Consider the following 21,607-nt stretch of genomic DNA (forward strand, 5'->3'; position numbering starts at 1 on the left):
TTCAGAGGGCTATTGATCACCTCAACACTCCTATGGTAGAGGGTTCGAGAATGGAAAATATTCAGGTTTTTCACACCACCAACATCATTCTGTCAGATAATTCATGCTATATGTCCATCGGATCTATCCCGAAGACGATGCTTCATAATGTACCAGCTGCGAGTGAAATCATCCAAACCTATCGTAGTCTACCGGCTTCCGGTCCACAACCAATGACTTCTACAATTCGACAAGTTCTTGAGGAGGCTGACAAACCAAAGAAAGTAGGAAAGAAACGTTCTAAGGCAGGACCATTCGTACTTGCTCCAACTCCAAATAAGAGGGTGAAGGGAGCTACTCGCAGACAAAGAACACCAACGCCAAGTGACCATGAAGATTCACAGTCCAACACTATATCTGACATTCTTGTTCAAAATAATGTTCACCATGAACATGATGATACAACTACAACTTCAACCCCTAGTTTTCGGAGCCGGTCACTACAAATCCTGAGGAACTTTTCAAATACTTACATCTGTTCCAATTACATATGACTTTTTCCAAGATTTCGCTCCTCCTTCATTTACTACTACTGATACTATTTTTATTACAATTTCTCCTTTCCCTATTTCTTCTATGGGTGTTTCACAACCCCAAGCCACCATTGTGATGTTTACTCCTATATTCAAAAAATCTACAGAAACAACCACCACAACCACTAGTGCACCTCCAGTTTCTGTCAACATATCTAATATGGGGGCAGGTGCTTCAGGTTTTACTCTTGGTCATTCTATACCTCTTATCTCACCTCTTTACCAAGATGATCTAGATACTGTGTATGGTGATGATGAAGACGAATTTGGAGGTTTCACCTACAATCCATTCAACATTAAAACAGAGAATGATGATGAAGCTCCAGTTACCGAAGGACAGTTCAAGGTGCTGACTGAGAAGTTGGATTCCTTAATTGAGTCCACCAAATCATCTTGTCGCAGTGACTACTCTCAATAAACAGTCAAGGCATTCTTTGAAATGCTCACGAAGGAGCATACAGCAAACCTTGACAAAACCAATCAAGATGTTGAGGCTTCAACAACTGTCTGCAAGGATACGACCGAAAAAGTCGATAAACAACTCTTTGATGTCAATACTTTCATGGGACATTTTCATACTTCCTTTGAACAAACACTGCAAAGGCGAATGCATTTATCTCCAGTCTTGGAACTACCCATCACACTGGGAAATATGCTCTTCAAAAAGTTCGCACCGGTATTCATTCTGACAATAAAGAGTTGCATACCTCCATCTCATCAAAAATTGAGAAGCTTCAGGATGATTTGGCCACTAAAAGAAAAATAATGGATGCGATCGCAAGCAGTATAGCAAAAGTAAAGGTATTATCTGTCCAACTCGCTCATGCCAATTCACAAATTAAAGAGCTTATGACTAAAAAACCTATGACGAAAAGCTGCATAGTTGACGTGAATGTCTTCCTATCTAATCTTATTGAGACTCGTGATTCTCAACTTACAGTCTCTGTCAGGTAGCATCTGGCTGACAAACTTAGGCTTGTGTTCTCGATGCTAAACATGTTTGAGGGTGTTTTGGAGTCTGGTCCACTTCTGAAACAAGGGGGAGAAGCTGTAAAGGAACCTGAAAAAGAACCCCAGAAACAAGCCGAAACTTCTACTGAAACTGAACAAAAGCCAAAACCATCAAGTGAACTGAAGGATCATGAAGCTTAGGGTTTGAAAGGCAAAGAAAAACTTATCAATGACAATGATGAAGAAGAAGAAGACAAAACTGAGAAACTTAAGCGAAAAGCATGTGATGCAGTTCTCGATGAAAACCAACGAATCGTAAGGAAGGCAAAAGAAAAAGAGAAAGTTGAACGTGAAGCGCAAGTCACTTTGGAAAGCAGAAAGCTTTTATTTCCTTTGTGGACTTTGAAGCATATTATGAATGAGGCAACTAACAATCCAAGCCAGTATTGGTTAGAGCCTGTTGCATCTTTCGATTTGCAAAACTCACACAATTCACAACTGGATCTTCCAATTACATCGAAAGCCTTCAAGTTTCAAAGTTTTATCCAAGTTGCGAACGTTCCTCTCTCTGACAACGGTGTTGATCATATGATCTTCTCTTTCTACTTAAAGCACATGAAGCCTTAATATGAAACCTGGAGTTTGAAAAAGATAACAGTTGTGAAAGTTTCAGGGACTATTGAAACTGATAGCTTCTTGAATGCTCATTTCAAGATTGTTAGAGGTGCTACGAGTCACGTGTTCGAGTTTACTCTTGCTGATATACCTTGCCTGAACCTGTACGATTGGATTTTACTGCTAAATATGTTGCTCAAGGATGAACAAAAATATGAACCCATTGTGGCACATCTCAAGAGAATGTTAGTTTCGTACATTCTGCCTTGCTAACACGCATCTTTACTCCACTTCTTGCCAGCAGTACATATTGGAGTTTATGGGTCAATGCAAAGTGAACACGGATGGGGACAAGAAATGTTATTCGGATATGATCAAATTGTATATCCAGGTTTGCAAGATCTTACTGATCATATTGCCGAAACTTTTTGAAGTTCAGAGGCGTACTCAAGAGTGAAGGTCTCCTGCCTCAATTGACACAAGGGGGGGGGGGGGGGATTGTTGGTTCTTAAGGATTGTGTCAATTGTATTTAATATTTAGTCCATGTTTTGTAATGGGTTGGGCCTGTCGACCAAGTTGTTTATTATTAGGGTTTAGCTATTTAAAGTGCATGCATGCACCATGTCTTGTAATCGTCCAAGTTATAACCCTACATTGCCTTTACAGTAGTAGTTCTTAACCGAGCTCTTCTAAGGCAGTTCTTTTAAATCATTCAGCACAACTTTGATCTTCATTCTTTGTTCTTGATTGTTATTCCTGTTTTCAATCTATCGATCAAAATCTTTATTATTCTAACAATCATCTCGATCGCTTGCTTGTTGCCGAGAACATAACAATCACCAAGCCGCACCATTTTTCCCGTCATTAACCACTGTCGAGCATCTCTACATCAACCACCTTCACAATTGAGCATAAACCACCTCCAGTTGACACCATCGCCATTTTCCCAACCTTAACTGGAAACCGCCATTACAGCCACGAAGAAGACACTACATCCCCTATTACCATTGTCTTTACAACCCTTAACATCTTCACTTCTTGAAAACAACTCATACATCTTCATAAGTCTGCTTCACCTCTAGTTAAACATCTCGCCACCTCAGACCACCCTTATACAACCCGTCATCTCCACCACTAACCACCCAGAACATCGTCACTAGAGCCTATGACTTTGTAGAGAACCATCTGCGTATCATAATCTCCTACGTATGTTTGATCCATCACGCTAATTCCACCTTAAACAAACCAAATGTTAATTAGAAAAATAAAAAAAATAAGAAGAAAATAAATTAGTTTATCTGTGAAAATGTTTTAATAGCCTAGTTTTAAGCTTCCACCACATCAACTTATATATATATATATATATATATATATATATATATATATATATATATATATATATATATATATATGGTTAGGGTATTTTGTTTTAGGTAACTATTGTGTGCATGTAAGGAGAATTCTGAACCAATAGATGAAAATAATGAATGACTATGATTTTGAGGGTCTATGATATTACAATGGAATATCATGTACCATAATATCACTCAAATTTAATTAAAAGGGTATTTTAGACAATTAACTATATATAAAAAAGGAAATTTTCGAATTTAATGGGATAGTTCTGATTTTTTTTTTAAAAAAAAATAATTCAATTTCAATTCTAATTTAATTTGTAATCATAACTGATTATAACTTATTTTATTCTGTTAGAATGACATTTTGTTATAGTAACAGTTTATGACCTCTTTTAAGAATACATAAATAAGAAGAAAACATGAATAAGTACATTACGAAACAATATACAAAATCGATTCTTGAACTAGTAATATATCAAATAATTATATTCTATGATTCTGATACAAAACGAACATTCTTGAATAATAACAACATTATGAAAGATAACAAGTGTAATTCTTAAAAACAACAACATTCTTAAACTGTGAGTATGATCAATCTTTGATTCATTATTTACATCATTCATATAAGGTCTTCAAGTCATTCCTATCACAAATGCAACAAAAACATCAAAATTCAACCAAAAAAATACTAAACTATTCTAAAAGAATAATGTTGTTCAGATTCATTTTATACATTCTGGAAGAATACATTCTACTATAAGACACTCTTGTTTTCCAAATTTTCTTTCTTTTCCACATGAATGACAAACAATTCAAAACCTAAAAAGAAAAAAAAAGTCATTAAAATCTAACAAAAACACTAACATATTCTAAAATAATATTATTGATAAGATTTGTTTTATAAATTTTGGCAGAATACATAACATACATTTTACTAGAATACAAACATTCTGAAAGAATGGAATTATATAAATAAATTCTGACAGAATGGTTTTGAATAGTTATCAGTAGACATCATGTTTATGGAATAGCTAACGATAAGCAAAGTCAAAATACAGAAATATAAAGACCTCATTAAGCCAACACCATATCAGATTAACAAAACTATATATTCTAATTTCCAAATGGGTATATATACTTATCAATGGACATCTTGTGCAAATGAATGTACGAAATATTTGATTCAAACATTTTAACAAAGTTGACAGAAAATAATCAAATCCATCAAGATAGTAATGAAAATTAATGATCTAATATTTCATACAATGTATAAGATAATGGGAAATTGTAAAATAAAATGGAAAATTATAACAAAGTTAACAAAAAAATCCCAAAAATAATAGAATCACTAATGACGTTGGAAATAATAGTAAACTATATAACAATAAATTCCATAATTTCATTTGCATAAATTGAATAATGTTTAGTTTTACTTGTGCTCCATTAACAGGAAATAGAAAAGTCAACAATACGAAGAATTAATGTTTATCTTACATTGGTTTTGGTGAAGTATGTAGCAATATCCAGCAACCCTTTTTTCTATGAAGGAAATCGATAACCTCCCAAATTAAAATAAAACTTGCGATTGTATATTTCTCTTCGCAAAATCTCAAAGAATCATAATCACGTTATATTTAGATGTATGTTGCCAATTAAAATCAACAAATTGACAAGAATTAGAACGATTGTGGCAGGGTGTGATGGTTTTAGAAAAATAGGGGTAAGAACTTTGCTCGGCGATTGGGGAAGGTAGACGATGAAAATGCTTAGGGTTATTGAGATGCAACGATATTTAAAGTAATATAAATTGTTAATTTTGGATATTAATTAATGCATATATGTAATATTACTAACTTACCCTTATTAATTAAATTATTGTTAAATCCTCATTGGTCCATAAATGCATACAATAGTTGTAAAAAAAACATTAGAACCTAGCTTTTTATATATATATATATATATATATATATATATATATATATATATATATATATATATATATATATATATATATATATATATATATCGTACTATTAAATATGTTATGTACTAGTGAGAAGTCGTTATATTTTTATATATCATCTATAAGAGTTATTATTTTATAACTAATGTCATATTATTTTTCAACTTAGTAGTTATTATTTCATAGTTAAGTAGTTGTGAGACGCAAATACTATATGAGCTTATTTAAAAAAATAAAAATAAATATGAAGAACAAAAATTTATAAAGTTAGAATTTAAAAGGAAAGCGAAAAATATATTTAACTATTAAAATTGATGTGTTTATTTCTCTTTTTAAATTTAAACAAATAATTCAAATAAACAAATAATTAGATTTAATTGAGAAATTTAGAAACTATAAAGAAAATTGCATTAGTGAATTTGATATGCATTTATTATTATATTTATTAAATTTAAATATTATATGTAATTTAATAAAATGGAAAAAAAAAAACCCAGAAAATGTCCTTCTCTTAGGTCCTGAGTGTCTCTTCCACGTGATCGTTGGTTCGAGTCCCATGGATGGCGCCAAATGATGTGACTTTGTTCTTCGGGATGACTTGTGGACAACTGTTACGACAGAGATCTGAGGATCATAGAGCAAAGTTGTTAGAACTGCCCTAAGGACTGTGCCCCGAGAGCAGACTCCGACGATCAAGTTATATCGGTTGGTAAAGATGAGATAGTTCTCCTAAGCTAGAGAGAACGATCTTGGTGTTGGGGGTAGTGTATGGACATGTTGGTTATAGGTGGTAGAGTTGCGGCTGAGCAAAGGGGAAGCTCCTAAGTGGCGGTTGAGCCACCGGAGAATGTCTAGGATGGCGGTTGAGCTATCGGGAAGAGTCTAGATTGGCGGCTGAGCCATTGGGATTAGGGATGAGCATCGGAACCGGCCCATCCGGAACAAACTCGAGAACCGAACTTGGTGGCAAATATGAACCAAACTGGACCGCCGGTTCTACTAGTTCTGGTTCCGGTTCTTGCTAGGTCTTCAATGTTGGAACCGATCCTCGAGAAATAACCACATACTTGAGAAATATTTCCGTTACGGTTTCAGATTTTTTTGGTGTTTCTTCTATATAATCTTTTTCTGAATCTTCTCCATAACCCTATATTCTCAAAATAAAACATATGAATATTACATTGTGAAATGGTGCTGAAACAAGAAAAGTCAGATTTGATATGTTGTCTTGCGAGCTTTGTAAGTCGTTCAATTTTTAACCAAATCAAGATTTTTTATAGTCTAAAATTAGATACAAAACCTAAACAACATGTAGGAAAAAGAATAAGGCCAATACAACTTAAAATGAGGGAGATATGCACATTTTAACAAAAAAGTCAGATTACGTTTTAGTGTCGAAACAAAAAAAAAGTTTACTTTGATATGCTTCATTACAGAGCTTGTTACTCATTCAATTTTTAACTGAATCAGGGATTTTTATAGTCTAAAATTATCTAAAAACCTAAATAACATGTAAAAAAAGAATCATCTCAATCACACTTCAAATGAATGAGAGATGAACATTTTTAAAAAGTTAGATTATGTTTCAGTGCTGAAAATAGAAAAAAAATCTGATTTCATATACTACCTTGCGGGGTATGTAACTCATTCAATTTTTAACCGAATCAAGTGTTTTTATATTCTAAAACTCTCTCTAAAACCTAAATAACATGAATAAAAAGAATCACCTCAATCCCACCTCAAATGACTGAGATATGAATATTTTAAGAAAAAAAATCAGATTACGTTTTAGTGTTGAAATTGAAAAAAAGTTTGATTTCATATGATTCTTTACGGGCCATGTAAATCATTCAATTTTTAACCAAATCAAGAGATTTTATAGTGTAAAATTATCTACAAAACCTAAATAATATGTTGGAAAAATAATAATGTCAATCCCACTTCAAATTCGTATGATACAATCATTTTAAGAAAAAGTCAGATCGCGAAGGGTTACATTAAAGCCAGTCCGGTTGATGGGTTTTGGTCCTAAGAACATCCTATGTGCTCATACAAACCCTAATGCTTGGATCTAGGTTTCTCTATTGTACACGCAAGTTATCCAAGACTATAAACCTTAATTCTAGCATTCAAGTAATCATATTAACATGAGAATAGGTTTAAGATGTTACCTTGATTGTTATGTAGCAATAACAATCCCAAATCTCCTTGTATTGACTTTAGAAAGCTTAGAGTCACAAATGTCACTCCTCTAATGGTTCACAAACACCATAAGCAAGAGAATGAAGAGGAGAGGTAAATGAGGCTGCCCAATAACGTCCACAAACCCTAGAGAAGTCTTAGCCACGTTTTTGGGTCATAAGGGATCCATATATATATATATATATATATATATATATATATATATATATATATATATATATATATATATATATATATATATAGGAGGCAATTAGGGTTATCTAACAAGGAAACCCTAATTTGGATGCTTAAGCCCTAAGCAACCCATGGAGCCCTTTCCTCAAGGCCTTGGACGATTTCATATGGGCTTCCCCCATAGAATTCGTCCACCTTATAATATAAGGCAATCCATGACCCAAATTGCAATTATCTTATAATTACAATTCCAGTCCCTTAAGTTTAATTAATCTCTTTTAGTCACAAAAGTGATTACCAATTAATTATTGACTAATATTAATTAAACAATATGATTTATCCTTTAATATATTATTCCCATAATATATTAATAAATCATATTTAATCCTTTCTCTCCATAATTCATCCTATCAAGTTGGTTTGGTGAAGGCAACCCAAAAGGACCATGCACCATCGGGTCAAGTACATACCAAAATAGTTATGGACTTAGACACTAATCCAACACCGGTTTGGTTCCCGGTTTTGGGCCGGTTCCAATGACTGGTTCCCGGTTCCAAAAATCCACAACCATATCGTCCCGATCCTGGCCCGATCGGTTCTATCCGGTTCCGATTCTGACCAGTTCACAATCCAAATGCTCATCCCTAATTGGGAGAAAGTCCTTCTCCATGAATGAGGTATTGTTCACTTTATATGAGACATTATGTTAATGGAAGTTAGGTCAGGAATCGGGTTAGCCCAATTTAGGCCCAACTAGCAAGGAGTTGGGCAAGGCCGCCCGAGGGTGCCAGGCGAGGTTGGCGGACGCGCACCAGACAATACGGCAATACTGGCGGGTGTCCACCAGGAAAGGCTTTGCATTACTAGTGTTGCAACATTTTTAAAAAACATAAATTTTAATATATATATATATATATATATATATATATATATATATATATATATATATATATATATATATATATATATATGATATGTTTGTTCAATAATTAAATTAAATTCAGCAAACACAACCATTAATTGGGCCGAAAAATCATCGTATTTTATAAGAATAGTTTTTCAAATTAAAACTATTCTTTTCTTTTGACTTTAAGCACTATAATCCTTATGACTAATGTTATCTTATGTTTGGTTTTCTCATGACACACGTTCGGCCTTTTTTTAGGAGATCTTGAAAATTAGAAAAGTTAGTATTATAAACCATCAAAATAATAAAGGAAAATTAGATTGGAGATTGAATGACTGTAAAATAATTTATTGTAATAACATAAAATAAAATATATTGTAAACAACCTTTTCATCCATAACAATCATTTCTATTGATAAAATAACATTATTTTTTGCAAAGTTTTATCTTCAGAATTATCGTTGAATCGGCGCCTGCGTGGTGGTGTGAGACCGGTTGATTGTTTCACATGCTACATTCCATCATGATTGGACGTAAGATTGGCCTCTTTCTAGGTAAGAGTAGCCTTCTTAAGCCCCTCGTAGCGATTGCAATCAGGCGAACGATGTGTCCAACAACTAGAAGAGTCATCAACCCTATCCATACCAACACAACACAATTTAACACATTCTTGAATGTCTCTGACGTGCGATTTGGTGACAAAACCGATATGGAAACCACGTACGTTATTGACAAAGATGTAGTAGCAATCCACAAAATGACCATCAAACTCCACAAGAAAAAACGATGCTTCAGAAAAGGCAATCCACTAATAAGCAACAAGGTAATGCTAAGAGACGAAACAAAAGCAACCGTATTGCAAACCAGAAAGACATGGTATGAATTCGGATGACTGGATGCCATGATAGCATATCCAGCCTTACGGTTTTCATCTGTCGTTGTCCCATCTTGCCAAACACCTCCGGGAGGATTAGTACCTGCTTGAAAGGCCATTGTTGCTATCAATGATGCCACCACCATCAAAGTGTTTCGCTTTTTGTCCAGCCAGTCATCAGAGTTTTTAGAGGTTTCTTTCAAGTAAAAAGGAGAGGCCTGTCTCTTATTATAGTCGTCTAAGCCATCCACACCGATTTCGTTTCTGGAATTTTGAGGATCTTGTCTGAACAAATTACCAATTTTCGCCTCAACAGCTCCTGCTTGTGTTAGGGACTGTAAGATTTGGTGATATTTCAGATCTTTACGACCATGAACCAATATATCCATTGGTGTTTCTCCACTTATGTTTGTTGCGTTGACTTGTATAGTTGTACTGAGTAGCAAGAAGTTTATGGTCTAAACAAATGTTAAAGATAGGATCAGTTAATAAAAATGAATAAATCTTGCAAACACGATCAAAAACTTATTATATATTTGATATTTCAACATTAGTTCTTACAAAAAGAAGGGAAAAATCTTGGTATGCATGCGTACCTCAGTTTGTCTGTAAACCACAGCTAGGTGTAATATATTATTGCCTTGACTGTCCTTAAAGCTTACAAACTCATGATCACCTGTGGTCTCTATTAAGAACTTCAAAATCTCCGGTTGGTTATGGTTCATACACAAGTGTAAGATGGTCTCCTGCTGCACAATGGCTCTAACTGCATCAGGTCGGGCTTGCACCAGCTCTTTCACGACGTCACTGCGTCCTTTAATGGCTGCAAGATGGAGAGGATTGTTCCCATCACAATCACATGCAAGGCATGCTTCAGGGCTAGCCGATAGCAAAGCTCTAACTAGTTCCACATGGCCTTTTGCAGATGCTATATGAAGAGGCAAGCGTCTTTGTGAATCAGGCTCCATAGCAAGCTGAGGCTTTCGAGCTAGGATCTCCTTAACAAAGTCGGTATGTCCAAGCATTGATGCAATGTGTAGAGGCATGTCGCCATAGCGATTTAGGGTAACTCTGTCAAGAATCAGTGGATCTTCTTGAAGCAACATTATCAAAATGGTTAGGTTTCCTTCTACTGATGCTTCATAAAGTAGTTTCTCTTTCTCCATCCGCTCCATCACTCAGATACGAAAAGCAGAAAATAGCTCATTGAAGAAGTTTGGCATAGATCATGCATATATATAATAAACGGACAATATAAATTAGCTGTGTAGTACTTGAAGACTTTTCTTAGGTGATAGTCGATTTGTGGGGACGGTGAAATAATTTAGGGTTGGTATATAAAACCTACAAAATTCTGAAATATTACTGATTGACGAAAGTTTGACTATTGCAGTTTTTTATGTTTTGATAACTTGATACTAAAATTTTATTGCTTCTTTAAAGCAGTTCAATATATGATTCAAAAGTCAAAACACTTAATTACGTCGTTCACAAACATGTCATTTTTGTAAACAACTTTCTATCCATGTGCCATGTTTTTTATAGCCCACCAAATTATTTCCCGGCCTATTGCCCATCCTACGTATAATTGTAGAGAAATTAAATATTCTTATACTTTCTTTTTCTTATAAACCTCGTACCCAATTAAATAATGGTATGTGTGACATTTAATTAAATTTTAATATACTAACACTATTAGAAACCTGACCTACATCGACAAATTTTATCTATAGCTAATTAACAACGGTTTACTTACTGGGGGATCCCTGATGGAATGCATAAACATTTCGATCAAAATAATTATAGAAGTTTAGAGATGTATTACCAAGGGATCAACAACGGATTGGTATGATTTTATCGACAAAAAAAACAGTCCCTCGCTAAACCGTCGAAAACTAAAACCTCTCAACGACTGATTGCAAAAAATTATTGACTTTTTTTTTCTGGCCCTCGCCAAACCCTTGGAGAAAATCATAGCCTTCTTTTTTTCATTCTCGACTTTTCTTCCTTTATTCGTTCACTCGTTTTATTTTCATTCCCTCCGATTTATTCCCAAAGCCCTATATGACCGTCAAATCTGTACTCTGTCCAGGAAATCGCCTCCACCACAGTCAACCTGCATCATCCCTCTTTGAAGCCTCTCTCTCAAAGGAAAACCTGATCTAAAATCACATCCTCATTGGCTTTCTTCTCGGTTCAACTTCCTTCCTCGTTGACTCGCCGCTTACTTACATGACAATGCCTTTCGATCTTTTGATTCACAGCTACTCCAAACCGTACAACTGCTCACCTGATAGGATAGCGGTGGCGGTTCTGTTTGGCGGTAGCTGGAACACTGAGGCGGTCATCCCATTCAAGCTCTTGTTTATACAAATTTGATTAACTTTGAACTTTATGGACGATATGCATAAGTTTAGGTCATTGTATTGTATTGTGTTAGACGATAGGATTAGCTATGAATTGATATTCATAACAATTGATGAAGTTAATAGCATGTCACTACAAGAAATATCGGTATTAGCGGAGACCCCTTTAGTGGCGTCACCGGCTATTAGCGGCGACATGTAATTGACGTGTTACATGTCGCCACTAATAGTTGGTGTCGCCGCTAAAGGTGTCGCCGCTAATGATGCTACAGTGTCGATCCGCGTCAAATCAACCATGTCCGTTCGATCTGCTTTTCATCCAACGGTGGGAAATGAGTAAAAAGGGCGTTGTGTTCTCCCTCCAGGGCTGTCGCTGCTAATAACCTATTGTCGCCGCTAAAACCCTAGCGTCGCCGCTAATACACGTCGCCGCTAATACTCGTCGCAGATAACCCCCCCCCCCACTGCGTCACTTTTCTTTTCGTTCTGCTTCTTTTCACTCCTTTACCGATCACCGACGACTGCACCTCCGACGATGACCTCGTTTGCGCCACAGGACTCGTCTCCGGCAGCCATTACCACCGGCCACCAGTGGAGCTCCATTATTACCGGTGACCGCACTCATTTCCGGCGACAAAAGTTCGATTTAAGGTTCGATTTCTTCCCTATTTTCTATTCAACTTCTGTTTTGGAGTTTTCTTTACTGGTTTTGAGTGTTTAATTTAATGTTTTTTGAACCCTTGTCGGAAAATCTACTTCTGCCAAATCTGTTGCCGGAAAACTGGATTTCTTACCGGAAAATCGCTAAATTACACTAGCACAGGTTCCTATTCATGACTTTTGAAATTATATATTTGATTTGTATGTTATTTGTATGGTTATTATTTGGAATTTGGAATGAATTCTCGTCGGAATTGTGTTTGTGTGTTATTTGTATGTTTTTGTATGTTATTTGTATGGTTATTATTTGGAATCAGGTTGCTATAATAGAAAAATAAGTATGATGCTATAATGAATATGTGTAGGAAAATGTTTATATGTATTTCTATGTATAGTGTGTGTATTTATGTATGTAATATGTGAAAAACAAAGTGTGTATATTACAAAGAGTAATTTTCAAATCAAATTTAATATTTATGTGGTATTTTAGTTTTAAAATTATTCATAATCATAAATTGTTTTGTAAAACTATTAAATTAAATTTTCTATTATTAATTTAGATATTAAATATAGTTATAAGAAATATAGTTATTCATAATCATAAATTGTTTTGTAACTAACTTTTATTCATATTGTATTTCTATATTATTAAAGTAGTTTTAAAATCAAGTTAATGTTAATATTAGAATAAAATAAAATTACTTAAAAAATTAAACTAATAACAAAAAATAAAATATTAAATTGTTTTGTAACTAACTTTTATTCATATTGTATTTCTATATTATTAAAGTAGTTTTAAAATCAAGTTAATGTTAATATTAAAATAAAATAAAATTACTTTAAAAATTTAAACTAATAACAAAAAATAAAATATTAAATTAATTAGAAATTAAAATTAATTTACCTTTAGAATCAAATTAATGTTAATATTAAAATAAAATAAAATTACTTTTTTAATTAATTGTAAAATCAACTTAAAGTAGTTTTAAAATCAAGTTAATGTTGATATTAAAATAAAATAAAATTACTTTAAAAAATTTAACTAATAACAAAAAACAAAATATTAAATTAATTAGAAAATAATATACTTTTAGTGACTTAATGTTGGTAATTACAACTTTAGCTTTAATTATGTTTCAGTTGCATCATGGCGATTCTGATTATGATACGGATAAAGAAGACATTGAAGTATATGATGAAGATTTTGATTACAAAAATCAATTTTTTTTGGTAATAGAAACTTTATTTGAAATATACATTTAACTCATATTGTTTGTCTAACTTTTATTTATGTTGTTTGTCTATATTGTATATCTTACAATTTCGCAGGGTAACTAACTTTTATTCATATTATATTTCTATATTGTACATCTTGTAATTTACTGGTTGCAGATGAGGTTTACTTGGGCGATACTCTTGGTCATGATGGCAGATGTTATGGGGCTTGGACATGGAGGTGATGGAGTCGGGGATCCACCACCTCTAGGAGGCTTTGGTCGTGGTCAGCACGAACAGGATGGTGAGTTTTATTATGATATATTTATTAACTATTTTTATTATTTTATAATAAGTTATCGTGACTAATATTTTTAATTGTATTTTTTCAGCCGAGCTTCCAAAAAAAAGAAGGGGCATGTAAAAAAATATCGAGTTGAGAAAATTGATAAGGGTAAATAAGGGAAAGCCCGTAGATTTGGATTTCGACAGGGAGATCACATATTCCCCTGTCGGGAAGCGTGGTAATTGGTTCACACATGAAATTGGGAGGTATTTGTGGAACAATGTCCCTTTCAACGTATCTGGTTGGGAAAATGTTTCCCCCGCCTTAAGGAACGCAGCAATCGTACATCTAAAGGTAACTTGGATACAATTTTAAGTTTAGTACTGTGATTGTTATTTAATGAACTAAATTTTTTGTGTTTTGCAGAATAAATTTGATTTGGATAAGGTTAACATGGATCCGGAGCGTGTTCAATTGTTGCGGAGCATTGATTCGAGTCTTGCAAAAGTTTACAGAGGCCGAAAAAGTAAAGCTCATTCTTATTTTTAGGAAATTGGGGGGCCTACAGATATCCAAGCCGCATTAAACAACCCCCCTAACGGTATGTCACATGAAAATTGGGCGAAGGCAGTCGAACATTTTCAAACACCAGAATTTATAAGGCGTTCGGCGTCAAACAAAGAATGTCGTGCAAGACAAGTAGTTGTAAACCGAGGGGGGTCGAGCACATACAACAATGCATGTTTCAAAGAAGTAAGTTATGATATATTTAAATATTTAGTTAAAGTATAAGTAATCTAAATTCTAATGTTAAATAGGATATTAGTCGAATCGAAGCTTTTCGTAAGGCTAATTCCAATTGCCAAGGGGTATTTTATAGTCCTGCAGTTGAGCAACAATACGTAAGTGGTTAATTTGTCTTTTTCATATAAATGTTTATATCGTCAAAGGTATTTAGTAATCTAATTTTTATGATTTTTATTATTTTAAAAAATACAGAATGTTTTACTCGAGGAGATAAACCAACGAACCCAAGCTACTTCTGAGGCAAGCGGTCTAGCACCAACTGATATAAAAGATTGTTTTGAAAGAATTTTGGGTGTTCGACGCGGACATATCAGAGGCATTGGGCGTAAACCTCCTACTGTTGTGTCCATGTACGACCAACAACAACCAATGACACAAGAACAATCACAATCACAGGTAATTGTTAGTAAATGCTATAATGGAAAGTAGATGTATGTTTAAGTGTATTTGATATGTTGATATTTTGATATTTTGTAGAATGGTATAATTAATTATAATGTTATTCTGATATGTTGTTAATATATTTTGTTTTCTTTATAGTTGCAAATGCTGCAAACAATACTACAGGACCCGGCCTGTTCTGCAGTATTGGAAGAGTGGTTTCGCTCATTGCGGCAACCAAATAATAAAGGAGATAGTGATGATCAGGACGAGTAGTTACTTTAGGATTTTATGAAACGTTTTGTAATTTGGAAGAATACTTAATGTGGTATGGATTAATAATATGGTATGGATTTATAAAAACTTATCAGAATTTTCAAATGCTATATGGATTGATTATAAATTTAATATTAAATAAATAAACTAAAAAAATATAAAAAATCAAAAGAGTATTAGCGGCGACGGCTATTGTGGCGACAGGCACGTATTAGCGGCGACAATATATTAGCGGTGACGTAAGGCATTAGCGACGACGCGTAGTATTAGCGGCGACAGTGAATATTAGCGGCGACAACGAGCGTATTAGTGACGCGGCAATACCGGCGACGTATTTGCAGTGACACGTCGCCGCTAAAGGTATTAGCGGCGACAAACCCAACCTTTAGCGGCGACACATGTCGCCGCTGTTGCCCAATCCTATTGTAGTGTGTACCTAATTGAAAACAAGTTGCAATTTACTATTTATTGAACATAATGGCTGAAAAATTCAAAATCAAAGTGTAGCTATTTAGTATGCATTTTGAGCCATTGTTATGGTAAAGCCAAAGTAAAGAGGTGTAGAAACAAGACAAGAACTCCTTAAATTCTACAAAGAAAATTACTCAGTAAATATCGTGAATCTTGTTGTATATGCAAATGGTATGCATATGTAATTTTTTTTATAGCCTTAATGAAATAATTTCATTAACCGATTGTATATTCAATATTGTTATCTCCAGAAAGCTTGGATAAAATTGAAAGCAGGGCATTGAATAAATTCCAAGAAATAAAGAATATTGATAGCATCCATCCCTATTTCCTAGTCGACCATGCACCTCGGACATCGTTAGGTCTAAGTCCTTAAGAAGCTTCTTTGTCTATCATTTATATCATGAGTGATAAAGGACTTATGATTTTGGGATAAATATTGTCATGTTGTATTTATTCTACAGGTTATTGTGAAAAACGTTCCTATTAAACATCGTCACAAACTGAGAATTACATGGCCATGGTATGTGTTTCTAGTCTATGTTCCATGAAAACACCAAAAAATGTTGAACATATATATAACTGAGTTCATTTTCAAATACATTTAACTCTTGCAACAATCTTGAGTTTGCAAGTGGTTCTTTAATGAGGTACCTAAGAACACCATCAAATATTATGATCATATCATGTTCATGTTTTTTTAATTATCTAATGATGTTATTTTGATATATGATCGATATAGTTTTTTTCCCTTAGAAACGGTAACAAATCTTTTTTGAGAAGGGATGCAGCAAATATTAATACTCAGTCAGTCTGTTTGTAGAAGAATTTTATCACATGGAGAACTAATCAAGGTTTAGAAAGGTATTCCTATCTTTCTTCTATACAAATTATGTTTGTCGTTAGGTAATAAAATTATTTTGCGTGTATGATGATTTATATAATGCAGGCTGCCAAGTCAAATGTTGCTCTCCAAGCCAAAAATAAAACAAATGAACAGATCCAAGAACTGATGTCCCAACTGGAGGCAAAAAATAAAGAAATTGAAAAGCTAGAATCTTATATAAAAGTGATCACAGAGTATCCCATAAAGGAAGAGGGCGCTTCAGAGATAGAAAAAAGACAGCTTCCTCGACGTGAAGACGTTCCTATTACAGGCAATGAGACATCTGATAAGCTTACTACTGAAAATGTCAGACTCAAGGTAATACAATTAAATAATTACATTATATATATTTTTTAAAATTCAAAACCAAACCAAATAAATATATATATCTTTCATTTGTTTTCAGTACATGGCTAGTGCCCTGCAAAAGAAATTTGATGATGCCCACAAGTTGCGTGAAGAGAGGTCATAGCAAGCTAGGGATGCAGAGACAATGGTAATCGAGCTCAAGACCTCCATGCAAAGGTGATTGATAGAATTGTAAATATTTCATTATTGAGGCAAGGGCAAAGTAGTAATTTATCCTTGAATTCATTCAGCCTTCAAGAAAAAGGATGTGACCTGGAGGAGGAGGAATTTATTCTTCGCCAACAAGCCATGATGAAGTTTGTAGGTTGTTTCATGGCTAAGGTGTGTGTGTGTGTATATATATATATATATATATATATATATATATATATATATATATATATATATATATATATATATATATCTTATTATTAGTTTTATTTTTACGGATTTGATGCAGGATGAAGAAAGCGGTCAACATGGAAGTCCATGACTCCTGGATGTATGAAGAAATTCAACAGCAGTTTGAGGCGTTCTGTCAATGAAAATTATATTGTATGTATGTAATTAATTCATGCATGTGTTTGATTTAAAGTTTAAAGTAATATTTAAGTAACTATATGTGAGTTTGACATTCAATATTATTCAGGAGAATGTTGATGCTCTTATTTGGGCTGTTAGACAAGAGATGGGTTTCAGTCAAGGAAAACCAGTCAGCTACTTTAATAATATACAAAATCCTTTTACACTAAAAACTTTTGATCGTCTTATTCAGATGATCGGTTCTGCCATTGAGGTCAGATCATTTTCATTTTTACTTCAATCAAACCATAAAAAGTATAACACATTTTTCCAAAATGGTTAATTTGGAAATTACAGAGTAAACCTAGATATCTCAGGTCAATTGGTTACTTATTCGAATAGTCATTTTGAAGAACATTACAGTTATGCCCTTCAAAAGACTGGCTAGTTGGTGTTAGATATCAAACTGATGATGCCTTGGTTCCTAAGGAAGAAATTAATGAACAAGAAAGATACAAGGGAGAACAGAAGAATAAAAGAAAACGAAAGAACTTTGACGATTACTTTATTCTTAAAACCTATTAAAACTAATGGGTACAGCCCCTTATTTATTTTACTCTAATACAAACTCTTGAAAGAAACTTAAAATACTAATAAAAAGGAAACTTTTCTATTGTTTTTTCAAACAACCGATTAACCCAACAATCACCCCCTTAATCGGTTTGGTCATACGAGTCGCTTGTTCAAAACAATGTCGGTTCCTCTTCGATTAGACCCGCTTCTTCCTTTTTCCATTTAGGACACTCGTTTTTATAGTGACTAAGCTCACCACATTTATAACATCTAACGTGACTTTTATCTCGGACACGTTCATTACCATCTCGACTTCTCCCGGACCCCGACCTCTTCCCCAGCCACGTCCAAAGTCATCCCGATTTGAACGTCCATTGTCACAATGCTTAGAAACATGTGACTTTTCATCACTAGCCAACAACCCACCTTGAGTGTCCTCCACTTTCTCAGTTCCTCTTATATGCTCCTCGTACGCCTTTAATCTACCAACCGCTTCATCGAATAACATTGAATCCAACTCGAAACATTGCTCTATTGAAGCCACGATTTGGAGAAACAACTTAGGCATCGAATCTAGTAACCTCTTTACCAAATCACCTTCTTCAAGCTCATATCCAAGACTTCTTACTTTTGACGCTAAACCGGATAATTTCGTCACAAAATCATCAGCCATTTCATCCTCCTTCATGCGTAAACTTTCAAGCTCCCTTTTTAAGGTTGCAAGTCAATCCATTCTTACCCGATCCACTCCCAAATACCGTGTTTTTAGCCCATCCTACATTTGCTTTGGGTCAGTGTAACTTGCCATTTGCAACACCATGTCTTCGGGTATCGCTTGAAACAAAAAGGCAAGAGCTTGTTTTAACTTCTTTTGATCTGGTGCTTTATCTAACATCTTCGGTTTGACCGTCTCCCATATGCCATGTGCATCCATAATTGACTTGACTTTAACCGCCCACACTGGATAATTCGTTGGAGTCAAAACCGGAACTTGATATGTCAACGAACCTCCTTCTTTAACCAACGACATCCTTTTCTCCTTAACCCCGACTTCTTTAATCAAGCTTGTTCCGAGAGCACTCTTCCACCGAACAACAAAACAAGGTCACGACCCCCTTTACTGTCTTCCGTCAGCCGCAAAACGAACTGAATCAAAGCCAGCCACTTTGACGTCTTCCCGTTCGTTTACTCCGCGCCTCCGGTTAGTCTCTCACAAGCCCGATTAAAAGAAACTGGGGTTGCTTCTAATCAACCTCGAATCACACCCCCTTCAACAAAACCGCGCTCTGATATAAGTGTTAGATATCAAACTGATGATGCCTTGGTTCCTAAGGAAGAAATTAATGAACAAGAAAAATACAAAGGAGAACAGAAGAATAAAAGAAAACGAAAGAACTTTGATGATTACTTTATTCTTAAAACCTATTAGAACTAATGGGTACAACCCCTTATTTACTACTAAAACTAATAGACTTTTACTCTAATACAAACTCTTGAAAGAAACTTAAAATACTAATAAAAAGGAAACTTTTCTATTGCTTTTTCAAACAACTGATTGACCCAACAGTTGGATCATCTTTACCTTCAACTTTGTTGTACAAAATGAGCTCACACAAAACAATGGCAGCTAGCATATCATTTATCAATGAATTTGTTAATGTTGCCTTAATTTATATGATTTCCCAATTATGCCCTTTTGTTGCCAAAATCTTTTAGGAGTTAACAAACTTTGATGGACATAATGAGCTAAAATAGCCATGCTATGGAACTGTTGAAAAATCATTGGTTCCACCATTGAGGTATTACTTTGACTTTTCTTTAGATGTGTTTTGACTTTGTAACCAGGATGATATAAAGTGTAATATCACATGTGTATATAAATTACAGGAATGGATGAAAAGCATTTGTTAAGTTGGATTTTCTACTCCATAAGCAATGTTCTTACTGCTATTTCTACACGGTTATTCATGGATTGCTTGAATGAACAAGGTTACTTTTCGGTTGATTTTCCTTGATAAATATTTCTTATTTGTACAGTTCAGCTTACGATGCTAACATCTTATAAGCAAAAACAAATCAATGTGTGGGGAGATGGTTGCTAAAGTTGCAAAAATGGAGGCCAAATAACAACAAATCGATGCAAGATATGAAGCAATGGAGATGATGTATGTGGCAATGCAAAATATGATAGAAAATTGAGAATTATGGTGAATCATATTTGAAATCAATGTTAAACTTTTATATTTGATGTTTCTAGAAGTTTTGGTAAACTAGATAGTTGATGTTTTTGGTATTTTAATGTTAAACTTTGGTTTTGGATTGTATAATAATAAGTGATTTTGGTATTTAAATGTAAATGTTTGTTTTAGGATTGTATAATTATTTGATTTTTTTGGTATTTTTGTTTTAGATTTGTAATTAAGAAAAAAAATAATGATATTATATATTTGCAAGGGATCAGCGATGGAATGAAAAATATATGGTATCTTAAATTTGCAATGGATATGCGATGGACTCTAAAAAACAGATATGGAGATTTGCGACGGATTTACGATGGAATAATTTTATTAGTTTTGTCGCCATGCTGTAAAAAACTGTAATAAGTGGAGAATTTGCGATGTATTATCTGTCGTTAAGTAGTCGCAAGGAAAAACTAGGTTGTCGCTAAATCCATAGCTAAGTCATTAGCCACACTTTAATTGGCTATAATTGGCTATGGAGGACATATGTTGTTGGTCTGTTGCAAACTTCCATTAGCGACGGAATTGCGACAAATTGTTTTATCGTTGTAGGTTAGGTTTCTAGTAGAGTAATATGACACATGTTCTTATTTAATTAGTAGAAGAATTTATAGGAACAAAAGTAGAAAGATATTTAATTTCTCATAATTGTAAAAAACTTATAAAGAAAATTGCATTAATAAACTTGATATGCATTTATTATTACATTTATTATATTTAAATATTATATGTAATTTAATAAAATGAAAAAAAAAAAACCAGAAAATGACCTTCTCTTGGGTCCTAATTGTCTCTTCCATCATGTGGTCGTTGGTTCAAGTCCCACGGATGGTGCCAAATGATGCGGCTTGGTTCTCCGGGATGACTTCTAGACAACTGTTATGATGGAGATCTGAGGATCATAGAGCAAAGTTGTTAGAATCGCCCCAGGGGATGTGCCCCGGGAGCAAGCTTCG

At 34.1% G+C, this 21,607-nt stretch overlaps 1 protein-coding gene across 1 annotated transcript; it reads right to left on the bottom strand.

Moving 5' to 3' along the window:
* Positions 1-3,003: 3,003 nt before the first annotated feature.
* LOC145050006 (uncharacterized) lies at positions 3,004-10,795 on the bottom strand. Its single transcript, XM_078998327.1, has 5 exons — positions 10,217-10,795; positions 9,262-10,078; positions 4,266-4,319; positions 3,279-3,374; positions 3,004-3,095 (listed from the first exon to the last, which is right to left on the bottom strand). Exons 1-5 carry the CDS (start codon positions 10,793-10,795, stop codon positions 3,004-3,006), a joined length of 1,638 nt encoding a protein of 545 aa, XP_078854453.1.
* Between the last annotated feature and the right edge of the window lie 10,812 nt (positions 10,796-21,607).

This window comes from Lactuca serriola, chromosome 5, assembly GCF_051521515.1.
Source record: "Lactuca serriola cultivar US96UC23 chromosome 5, Lser_US96UC23_V15, whole genome shotgun sequence".
NCBI classification, from domain to species: Eukaryota; Viridiplantae; Streptophyta; class Magnoliopsida; order Asterales; family Asteraceae; genus Lactuca; species Lactuca serriola.